Here is a 12,631-nt window from a genome sequence, read left to right as displayed (position 1 = left end):
CCCAAACTTTAAAGATTGTTTTTGTTCATTTACTTTACATGTTTCTGGTTTAATTACGATAAGATTTTTTCTAGATCCTACATTAAATGTATATTTTGACCTCACTATTCGGGGAACAGACACAGTCTTAATAGTTTTTTCAGCGCAAGTACTTTTATCATTTAAGCGGGTGGAACAAAAGTCATCATAGTAGTTATTAGAGAATTGTCTTACTAGTCACAAGGAGCGAAGTGTCCTGGAGATGTTGTTAGAGATAAGCTCCGCTCCACCTCCGCTGGGGTGCAGACCATCAGCGCGAAACAGCCTAGGACGCTCCCAGAAAAGATTCCAGTTGTTTATAAATAGCAGTTTCTGTTCTTTACACCATGACAACAACCATTCATTTAAAGCAAAAAGTCTACTGAACTTTTCGTGTCCTCGTCGATACATGGGCAGTGGTCCTGACACGATGATCGTCGCCGCGGGCGTAATGCTGCCAACCGTCTCGATCAGGCTGCTGAAGTCCCTCTTCAGCGTCTTCCGTCTGCCGCAGCATGGTGTCGTTAACCCCGGCGTGAAGCACAGCCGCTCTGTGGCTCTCATCAGCCTTCAGGATCGTGGGTATCTGCGCAGAAACATCGAGAACACAAGCACCAGGGAAACAATGAGTGTGCACTTTACCTTCGGATAACGTAGCACGGATGTGTCGGACGATGGAGTCTTCCAATGATCACAGCGTCGTGTCCTGTCTCATGGAGGGGAGCGAAGTGGTTCCGGGTGGAGATCTCAAAGACAGGAGGGGGAGAAATCATCGCCCGGGGCCTGGCTCGCGTCCTCTGCTGTGGATGCACCCAGGGTCTGTGGTGCCAGAGTGAAGGACATCTGGGAAGATTGCATCCTGGGTGCACCGAGCCTGTGCAGAGAAACACACGGAGTAGACGTGGTGGGACTGTTAACAGCATGCTGTATACTTACCCCGGACTTGTGAGCTTCAGCCCGGGATGATTCCAGCGAGGCTCTCCGCTCTCTCAGCTGGGCCTGCCTCACGAATCTGCTTCTTCACGAATCTGCAGCTCGAACGCGTCCTCGCCTGCAATCAAAGGTAGACATTCATCCGCCATTAAAGCAAGTAACAGTGGGTACAGCAATGGTAATGTGTGTGAATATAGTATTAGCAATGTAAGCGCAGTTAGCAGCAACCACGCCGCTGATGCTAACGGGCTATAAGCTAATAGCGGACCCAGGAGATAAAAATACAGTATAAGCAATGTAAGCAATGTAAAACTAGTGATAACGAGGCGCTCTGATTGTTTTTGTTGTAGAATACAATAGAGGATATGTTCACTCGTTTTTATAAAATATTTGCAAGAATCTCATTTTTCATGATATCTTATTAAAAAATATAATTTTCATTATTAAATCATTAACAAACATTATATAATGCTTAACAGATCATTAGTTAATATATATTCAAATGTTGAGATTATGTGCTGGTCAAAACTTATCACATATTCTATAGTAAAACATCAATGCTTTTGGATTTAAATATTTAACAAAGCATGCAAACAAACGGCCATTTTTATCATGTTCGTGTGTGATTGCGCATGTATCAGTGATTTATTTCTTATTGGTTTTCTGATAACTTCTCTTTGTTGGTGAAATAAAGGGGTTTTGTGAGTGACGTTGTTCCTAAAAGGCGTAGTTTTAGTGATGCACAGTGGAGCTTCAGGCCTGACTGTGGAAATGCTGTGCTATTCTGACCTCAGTGCTACTGGCCCGAGGCTATTAGCCCCGCCCGGCCCATTTTAAGCCCTGGCTTGCACTGACCCCACAGTGGAAATTAGTGATGGGAAGTTCTGATCATTTTACCGACTCGGACTTTTGGGTTTCGTTCAGCAAATGAACCAATATTTTTTCGAGTCATTTCGTTTATTTTAGCAAAATGTAATTAAAATGTTATATGTTACTTCCCCAACACATCTAGTACTTACGCATACATTGATCACTACAAACAAAAAAAATTAAAATGCTATAAGATACAGAAAAGATTAATTCATTTTTCACCTGGGTCTTCAGTCTGTGATTAGCTCACCTCACCTCTTGTCTGACAAGTCTTTGGGTTCAAGTCATTCCTTAATCACGTGACACGCTATTTCTGACATTTCTGTCACTGTGGTTTTGTTACTGTTTCTTCAGGATCTGTGGTGTGTTACTATTTTATAAATAAATAAAGCCCTGATATAAATCAAATATTGATTAATTTATCTTTTTGACTTTCTATCAGTAAATACACTAGGTTATATAATAATACAAGCACACAATACAAAGAATTTATAGCCTAGTTTGTTCATTTTTAAACCAATTTTGAGTTTGCTGGTATAATAATTGTTTTTCCTAGGCGAACTTGAAATTTTTGTCTAATATATGTACAAGAAGATTGGTCAAAAAGGACATAATGTAATCATACAACAAGGTCATTTTTGAAGATTAGAATCCACTGTAAAACAAATAAATAAATAAAAATTATCTTCTTTATCAAAGTGATTTCGCCATCATATGGACAAGATTTAAAGCATAACCAATAATTATAATAACAAATAATAATAAGTACTATGCACCAATTTGTAAGGAAGGTTGTAAATTAACTAATTACTCTAGCCAATGTTGTCACGTCACGTGACAAAAGAACGAACAACCCAAAGACTCGAAAGATGAACTAATCAATTCTCTTTCAAGAGTGCATTGACTGACACAGGTGAATTACTACTAGCAGAACAGAACCTATAGAATATTGCACATGCGCGACTGAACGAATGTCACGGTTGGTAAACCGTGATCTCGGGGTGTTTGCACTTTGTGGTGAAGTCTGTGTGTTTCGCATCTGCACTAATTAGTTTGTGGGCGTCTCCGTTAATTGTGATCAGCAACAGCTGTCACTCATTACTCATCCCCTATATATTGGCTTGTCTTAGGTCTTGTGTTTGTGAGATCGTTGTTTAATGTTGGTTACCCTGTTTGTTGGCTCTAGTGTTGTCTGCGTTGGATGTCTGTGTTTTTCCCAGAACCTCATCCACTCTCCGCACATCCACTCAGCCACGGACACTTACCTTCGGCTCTATTCCCCGCAGTTCCTGTGCCATCCTCTCCTACTGCCTACTCACCATCATCATCCGGACTACTTACCTTCTCTCCGCCACCACGGAGTGTCGTCTTCTCAGCCTCATTGTTCCTTTGTGTCATATTGTTCATCTCACTTCATTAAAACCGTTAACTCGCATCTGTTTCCTGACTTTCCTTCACTCCACCGTCACAACGAATCACTCCCCAAGACGACTCGTTCTTCTCGAGTCACATTAAAGATTCATTCAAAATGAACGAAATGTTCAAGAACTACACATCACTATTGGAAATGTGGCCAATGGTTCTCAACTCCGGTCCTAGACACCCAAAAATCTGCACATTAGTTTAACACTCATGCTGCTGCAGTGTGCTTATATGATGCATTCATCAGAATGCCTGCTAGCTGACAGATTCAAATATTGACTGTTTCAGTCTGTTTTTCAAAAAAGCAATCACTAACTTAAAAAAAAATCTGGAATATAGAACACAGATCTTACATTTGTCATTTTAAGGCTGACAGGTGAATTTATGAAGGTGAAATTTACAAGGTATTGCACTAAACGCTGGGAGTCTCACACTTAGAGAGGCCTTGGGAGGCATTCAGCTGTTCTAAAGTAAGATGACCTGTGGGAAGAAGTTGGAAGAAGCATCAGCACAATGGAATGGGGTGCCAGTGATGATAACAGGAATTCTGGGAACTGTCACCATGTCTGACAATGAGAAAACTAAACAATGGATAAAAAAGACACTTTAAATTTTAAAGTAGGCTACTCAAAATCTGAATTTATGGAAATGTAAATGAGACTCACAAACTGGACTTAGTGAAGCAGCGTGAGATACATCTGGATCTGGTTAGTTTGTCATATGGACCATCTGTTATTTTTTGGGAGTTCTCATAAGCTGCTTTCCCATTCAAACCCTTTCTTTCTCTCACCAATCCTCATGTTTCTTTCTTGCCAAAACATACACAATCTTTCAAAGTTAGCCAAGGAATGCCTTACAGCACTGACATGTACTTCAAAGTTCTGCTCTGCTCTTTCTTTCTGTCAATGAAGTTGCCCATTGTTTCTGTTTTCTGAGTATTTGGCACAGATCTGACTTCTTTTCCCAAACATCCTGTAGTGACCACCCCATATTCTTCCCTCCCTCTGTTTTCTTCTCATGTTTCTCTTTCCTGGGCTATTGCACAATTGTGTTGTTTTCATCTCGGTGGTTCTGTCACAGACACATGCAGGTATTTGACAAGCTTTCATGATCTTTTAGTTTTATTACTTGCTTGCTCTTGATCACAACATGCCCATGAATTACACGATTGTCACAGTTACAGTTTGCTGAAATGTAGACTTCTTTTTGAATGAGTATAATGAATAGCTTGGAATTGACTGGAAGACAGAAAAGGCTTTGAGATTGGATACAGTATACAGTCGTGAGGTTTTTAAGGCTTTAAGCACAACAATACTTCGGTGCTTACGCAGCATTGATGACAGAAAGATACAGTATTCTAGCTGGTTCCTAATCGATTGCTAGTGTGTTGAATGTGATTGTTAGCATGTTCAGGGTGGTTGTAAAAGCACTGGTAGGCAGGCGGTCAATAGAAAGACTATTGCTATAGTGTTAAGTGTTTACTGGGGCATACAGACAAGGAGTAGAGTATAGCACACTACGGCAGAAGAATAGTTTTGTCTGTTTATTTTTATAAACATTTATATAATGAAAAATAAGACCTTTAACATTTTAGAACTCCATAGTTTTATAGCCACAATTTCAGAAATCTTGTGCACAATCTCTCGGCTTGTGTGTGCGGGTATTTTCATGTGTGAGAGTGCGACTCACAGAATTCACAGACACAGAGATATGAGCTGTGTGTCATTTGAAGCTTTTAGATCCTGTCTGTTCAATCTTCCACAGGAGAAGGTAAAATAGTTTCGGGCTTACCATTACTAATACCATTATTATTTAATATTTGCCATTTGTCCATCATCTGGTCATGTTTTGAGATTGGCCTATTTCTTTCTTGAATATAAACATTCTAGAAAACACTACCAAAGGCCAAACAAAAATCTTCTTGTAATTGCCATTACTGTGATTTGTGCTGTAGAGATGGAGGATCAGCCAGCAGGAGTTGTATCAGAGGTGATCACCACCGTGACAGGCGGCAGTAAACCTGTGCACCGCTTCCTCAGAGGACAACCCAAGAGTATTGGAGTGAGACACAGAACTTCCTCATCGTCCAGTCTTTCCATTCACAGAAACCAAATTATCCTGGCTTATCCATTGCAGTACTACACTCTTCTGTAATATGCACAGAGTTTAAAGCTGATGTGATGTAGTATAAACCAAGGCTAGTTTTCTCACTTTTACTCCAGTCAATGTTTCTCAGAGGATGTTTAGTTTACATAGTCACTTTCTGCATAGGCATATAGGCATAGGAAAAATTAAAATTTGAAAAAAAGCATTTGTGTACGTTTGACTCAAAGCCTTATAGAGAGACAGACCCGCTCACAATTTCCCCATGTAATAAAATAGCCAGCTTTCACTAGGTTTCTCTAGTCCATTTGAGTTTCCCTTCTGTTATTAAGATTACATAGGTAATTTTATTGATATTGCATATTGATTATTATTTTATGTTTGCCCATATTTCATCCGTCTCGTGTAAGGTTGTGCTGGTGATAATGGGAATAGGTCTATTCATGTTTGGAATTCCTATGACTTCGGAATCATTTATACCAACCTTAGAAGAGCAATTCACCCCATTCTGGATTGGGATCTTGGTATGATGATTTGTACATCTCTTTTGACTATATATGCATGTTTTGCTTTGAAAGGTCTTTAAGATATTTAATGACATCAAAGAAAACTTATAAGCCATTGATCTTCACCTCAGTACAAATAGCTTTATTTTTCTCGACAATAAAATCACTGACAAAAGAATGAGTGAAAAATGCATTGTGTCAATAACCAAATAATTGTCATTAAATTAACTGTAATAATTATAACACTGGTGATGTGAGTAACACTGCAAAACATTACACAGCAGTAAAAAGAAAAATGCAGGTAGAATTTATTAAAACTAATATTGCCTTGCTTGAGCTGCTAACACTGAATACTCGTAAATTGAATTGCTTTCCTAGTAAGTTCATTATCAGCACAGCACTTTCTGTAGATAAATGGTTTTCATTCCTGGTCCTTGGGACCTACAGCTCTGCACATTTTGTTTCTTTTATCTGACACACTCAACCCTTGTTTAGACTCCCAGTCCAATAAAAGCACTAAGCCCCATGAAGCTGTGGTTTACAGTGAATTTAGAAAAGTTAAGGGATGTTGTTAGGCACACCATCACTGGAAACCATGGCCTCACAGGGCTTAATAAACACGGTTACCACAGAATATATATTGAAGTATATATTGAAGGCAAAATATATGTTACTTTATTAAACTTAAATCATCAAATGTCACTTCCACTAGAAAAATATTCCCTGATAGTGACAGTAAAGGGCAACAGAATGGTCCTGTAACATGCCTCATCTGATCCATACTGCAGTCATTATTATTAATAAAAAAGGGGATAGGAAAAATAGAAACACTATAAATAATCATAGCAGCCTTACCTTAATTTTCTCTAGTCTTTCAGCATCCCTTCACCAGCGATTCCTCACCTTCGACCCATTCCGGGGGAGCACTCAGTGTTCAGGCTGATACCGAGCTCTGAGCCCTCTCCCCGGGCAGCACACCGAATACAGTACACATACTGTTCTTCTCGCTTTATTAGTGCAAGGTGAAACTAGTGTCTGTTTCTATAAAGTAGTGCAGTTCCATATTTGCAAGGACAGACTGGCGCTTCACATGTCATCATCATGGTATGGTGAGGTCCGTAACATTTCCTTCACACTCTTGAGGTATTCATCCAGTCACAACACATCGGATAGCTGGCCAATCAGAGCACACCTTGCTTTTCAGAGTGATGGGCTTTGTAAAAAACAAGTTTCAGAAGGCGGGGCATAGAGGAAAAACAATAATATACCTTATGTGGAAAGTAATTAGTTTTTTAACCTTAAACCGCATAAACACATTTCATTACACCAAACACACAAAATAATGTTCTTTTTAGCAACATCATATGACCCCTTTAAGGTCCGATTCTCACTATTAACAAATTTAACTATGACTTAATAGTTAATAAGGTAGTTGTTAAGTGTAGATATTGGAGAGTATTAAGGATGTAGAATATGGTCATTCAGAACATATGCTTTATAAGTATTAAATAAACAGCCAATATGTTAATAATAGGCATGCTAATAAGCAGCTAGTTCATAGTGAGAACTGTTCCCTATGCTAAAGTGTTACTGAATTATCTTTCTAAAAATGCCTGTATTTTTGTGTGAGGGGTAGGTTTAGGGATAGGGTAAGAGGACAGAAAATACAGTTTGTTCAATTTAAAAACCATTACGTCTGTGAAATGTCCCCATAAAACATGGAAAAAAGATGTGTGTTATAAGTATTTAACAGTAGTTGAATACTAAATGTCTTGCCTCTTTTGCAGTTCTTTATCTGTGGCCTGCTTTATATACTGTCCGAACGCAACCCCTCTAAAAAGATAGTAAGTGTCACTGTGAGATACTAATGCATAATTCTGAGAATAATTGTGTCTTAACTACAAAATGATGTCCATAGAATGTTTATTTGCGTGGGATATTATGCTTTTATGTTTGTGTCTTCTGGTTTGATTTCTCACAGATCACAGCCAGCCTTGCTCTGAATATCATCTCAATCATTGGAGTGCTGATTGCTTTGCTGGAATTCTCCAGAGTAATTGTTGAAATCAATTCCATTGTTGAGGGTCACTATGAGGGATACTATGAGGGTCAAATGTATGAGAATCAGACCGGCATGGAGAAACTTTATGCCAGACAACATTATGTGAGGGCTTTTATTATAATTATTAAATGAAAATCATGGTTATTATGAATATAAATTAAGATATGAGGACAATAGAAGGGTGAATTTTCAACCAGTGAGAGTTTATACATGTGCAGCTTTAATAGATTAAACATATATTCCTATACAAACAAAAACTCCCATTTGATTTTCACAGATGTTCGTCAGAGACATGGAGCTGGTGTTCTGCTGTCACAGCGTGATAGGAGGCGTTCTGCTTGTAACCATGTCGTTCTTCGCCAGGGCCGCGTTGAAATCCAGCAGGACTCAGGTAATCTCGCGTCACACAGCCTTGCTCCAGTGAAACCACCAAAGCCTCTATGGCTGGGTTGGGTTTTTTTTTAGATTGGGTTATGCAAAGCAGGAGAAAATGATAATTATGGTAAATTCAAATAACAACAAAAATAATGATAATAAAAAAACACTATTGTGTATTCAATAAACAAACATTTATTTTATTTATAATAAAATATATGACTCTAGAATCACAGCAAACATTGGTTACAGTATAACTAATGGTAACCTTTGTTTCTCACATACTGTAGTTGTGCTCATGTTCTCTCTCTCCTTGGTTTTTACAAATAAGCCAACACAATCATTTGAACACAAATCAATATTTCATCTCCATTTATTTATTTTTAGTAAGTAGTCATGTAAAAATTAAATACTGTATCCTGATAACACTGTTGGTTTTATTCTGCAATAACAACCAGCTGACTGTACATTTTCCTCATTTGTAATGGTGAAGGAGGAATGTTTATGGCTGATTTCCTCATCTCTGCAGGCGTTTTTTGTAATGCGGAACCTGCCATCAGTGGAGTGAACAGACTGAAATCATCTGTCTTAATGAAGAGGAGCTGACATCTGTGAGAGCGCATTAGAAAATGTCACTAATAACTAACTGTGATCTTTAGAATTGCTTATAAACAGTGTATTAAATGGTAACAAAATGAGTAGTAGTTTTCTGTGATATCAATAACAATGTTTTCAACTGAGACCTACAATGAAAATAGCATTCAGAGTGTAGGAACATTTATTATTTGGGTTACACAATATATTACTATATTAAGTGTCTCTAATACCTGTGTACTTACATAGTAACTAAATGTCTTCGCAGTATGTAACCACAGTTTAAGTACACACTGGTATATTGTCTCCACAGGTGTAATATTTCTGTAACTACACACATGTAACAATCCTCAGGATGGTTTGTGTAAGTATAAATGTGTAACAGGACAGACAGTGACTATACCCTTTTTTTTTCTTTTATTTTTTTTTTTACCTCACTAAGTACTCATTTAACAGGAATTATATAACTACATTTTGTAACAGCATGTATATAAGTAATTGGAATCATTTGAAGGGTGAAGATGGGTAGGTTTAGGGATATGTAAAGTAGGAGTTGGATCTCGAGGTGGAGTTGGTGCATTACTGTAATACTAGTGTTTTTACACTGTAAAAAAATCATTTGTTGAGTCAACTAAAAATACTTTGTTACCTATTAGTCTATTTTTTTTTTGTTTTGTTTTGTTTTTTTTTTTGTTATCTTGACAACATATTACTTGTTGAAACAACTTCCCATTAGAGTGGAATTAGTCCAGGTAACAAATGTTTTTAAGTTGACTTGACTATTATTTTCTAGTCCAGTCAACCTAAATCATGTTGTGTCAACTGGGATTATTTTATTTTTTACTTGGATCAATAATTGTAATAAAATGTTACTCCACTGCCTTAAATTTTTAAATAAAGATGACAAAACACTTTTTATTTAAACGTCATTTATTTAATGATAGAGAAAATACTTACATTCACATTTAAATTAAACAAGAAAATTGATGTCAATACATCAACTGACAACTGAAAAAAGAAATTGCAAATTACAAACACACACACACACACACACACACACAAACACGTCTAAAGATCAGAAGTGACACTTAAAAAGTGTGATGCATAATAAATAATATTGGCATGTGATTAAGAAACATAAATGGTTGCATTTCAATTCCTCAGATCAAAACCACAGGGATTATTTTTAATTTCATACCTCAATATGAAAATCAGAAGGTTAGATACTGCATATTGACCCTGCAAAAGTTTACATGCAAGTAATAATGCAAGTTATTGGTCAAAATGAGAAATCAAGATATTATATAATAAAAAAGCAATCACATTTAGTTACAAAAATGAGTGTACTGTACTGTATAATAAAATATGAATGGAATGCACATGGAAGCACAAAGATCTGAACCATCATATTATACATTTCATTGAGCAACATGACAAGACATAAGTGTTGACATCTGAAGGATCTTGAAAGTTTCCAAACTTTCCCCCATTCATGATGCTATTTAGTGGTCATAAAAAAGACAAAAAAAAAAAAAAAAAACACAGAAAAAGGAAAGCAAAAGCACTTGTCAATTCGAAGGAAAATGTGTGCATTACTGTATAGGAAAATGAGACGTGAAACAACATTTGTTTTCATGAGAACATGCATATTCCAACATAGATGAGGGAAGTGGGGGAGCTGCAGCAATCCCTATACATTTTTTTCTGTGGGCAACTGTGTAGCTGTTGCGAAAAAAAAAAAAAAAAAAAAAAATCGGTGTCTATTTTACACAAAAAAGTGCTATGATGGTATTGATGGTAAAATGACGCAATCGACCTGGGTTCGAATCAGCCTTTTGGCAAACTTCTTTTTCTCCTTTTTCAAATTTAAAGTCATATCAGAAAAGCATTTATTTTTAATAAAATTAAAAAAAAAAAAAAAAAAACATCAAAATGTTGAAAATAAAGTATTGGGTAGGGTTAGGGTTGGTTAGGGAGGGCTTTTTCTCACTAAGGTGGGATCCATTTAATAATTTGAATGAAAATGTACACTAAATTTACAGTTACTGGTTTATAATGTATTACAATGCTGAGGTGTAAATAACTGTAACTATTTGCAATAAGTAATTAGCAAAATATCCTGATATTTTCAATCGTACCCCCCCCCCCCCCCCATTGATCAATTTCTTTTACTAAATATTTATTAATTAATAATGTTTTCAACTCAAAAGTAAATATGTATATAATGTAGTTATTTTAATATATTTTACTGTTATTTATTATAAGTAAATTAGTACATAAAATCAAACTTACTAATAGGCTTTCCCAATCTTACTTGCTTAACAAGTTGGCGCATGACGAATCAGCATTTTGGCGGATAATTGCCAATGATTGCCTGCTGCATGTGGTTGCATGACATACATGGATATTCATTGTTTTTTGTTACAACATAAAACATCTGCAGAGGAATCGGTACCTAACCAAAATAAAAAAATATGAAGCTAGATGCCCGACTCCAGACCCCGGCAGCATCATGGTGATCCATTAGATGCTCCCTTAGCAGCTCAGTGTTTTACATTTATTTCAGGAAAAGGACCATTTAGATCCAAATGTAATTTAATGCTCACAGAACATAATCTAGAACTATGTTTCAGAATATAAATGTCACAAGCCGGTCCGGCTCATCATCCACAGTGCACTCCCTCACTCAAGCACTCATCTCCTGCACCTGTACACCTTCCAATCATCTAATCACCAGCACCTGTTCACCATCTATCCATCAGCTCACCTCCACATAAATACACACACCTCAGTCACCCTCATGGTCGGATCGCGTGACTTTCAGTGGATCATTCCTCTGCCAAGTCACTAGTATTGACTCCTGCTATAACGCATCTCTTGTGCTTACCTTCTCTCCAGCGATCCTCCTTCTACTTCCCTTGGCTCCAGCTATTCTTCTGTGCTACATCACTCTGATACCTCCATTACTCACCATCACCGATGTGTGTGCTCCCAACCAGCAACCCTGGTCACCCCATCCAGCAAGAATCCTTCCAGTTTTCAAGTTCTCTCATCCTCCATCCACCTGATACTCTCCCTCTGTCAATTACTTACCGGTTTCAATAAAATTCCAGTATTCCACTAACCCCATGCCTTCAGTCCGTCTTTTACAATAAACTGCTTAATCAGCCATTTACAGTAAGATTTAACCTTACTAAATGTGTTTGTGTGACTGTGCGTTTAACTTGAATAATGTCCAAAAGATATCTGATTTAAAGCAGTGGGTAATTCACTTGTTGATTTGCTTAAGATCTACAGAAATGCTCAAATGTATTTAAAAGTTTGACTGATCAAATCGACTGGTTTGGTTTGCCACCCCCCAAGCTCAAACATCATGTTACGCCTATGTGTATAAATAAAATTAACATCTTGCAGTGTATTTTCACTTAGTGTAAATATGTTGCATCGCGCAAACCTCCTATCCCTGCTCACATGCATGTACAGCACCCCCAACCTAAAACATCTTCCCCTGTATTCCAAGTCAAAGTAACCTTTATTTATATTGCACTTTAAACAAAATACATTGCGTCAAAGCAACTGAACAACATTCATTAGGAAAACAGTGTGTCAATAATGCAAAATGACTGTTAAAGGCAGTTCATCATTGAATTCAGTGATGTCATCTCTGTTCAGTTAAATAGTGTCTGTGCATTTATTTGCAATCAAGTCAATGATACGCTGTAGATGAAGTGACCCCAACTAAGCAAGC

At 37.3% G+C, this 12,631-nt stretch overlaps 1 protein-coding gene across 3 annotated transcripts; it reads left to right on the top strand.

Moving 5' to 3' along the window:
• The first annotated feature begins 4,233 nt into the window (after window positions 1–4,233).
• LOC128026526 (uncharacterized) lies at window positions 4,234–9,801 on the top strand. 3 transcript variants are annotated; one of them, XM_052613777.1, is made up of 7 exons: window positions 4,236–4,333; window positions 5,198–5,304; window positions 5,757–5,870; window positions 7,640–7,696; window positions 7,834–7,905; window positions 8,192–8,305; window positions 8,819–9,801. In XM_052613777.1, exons 1-7 carry the CDS (start codon window positions 4,261–4,263, stop codon window positions 8,855–8,857), a joined length of 576 nt encoding a protein of 191 aa, XP_052469737.1. In that variant the 5' UTR covers window positions 4,236–4,260; the 3' UTR covers window positions 8,858–9,801. The 3 variants fall into 3 exon arrangements, with proteins under 3 accessions (XP_052469738.1, XP_052469737.1, XP_052469736.1); XM_052613776.1 differs by having other exon boundaries at window positions 4,237–4,333; window positions 7,834–8,016; XM_052613778.1 differs by lacking the exon at window positions 5,757–5,870 and having other exon boundaries at window positions 4,234–4,333; window positions 7,834–8,016.
• The last annotated feature ends 2,830 nt before the right edge of the window (window positions 9,802–12,631 follow it).

This window comes from Carassius gibelio, chromosome A13 (assembly GCF_023724105.1).
Source record: "Carassius gibelio isolate Cgi1373 ecotype wild population from Czech Republic chromosome A13, carGib1.2-hapl.c, whole genome shotgun sequence".
NCBI lineage: Eukaryota > Metazoa > Chordata > Actinopteri > Cypriniformes > Cyprinidae > Carassius > Carassius gibelio.
This window is presented reverse-complemented; position numbering and strand designations above follow the sequence as displayed.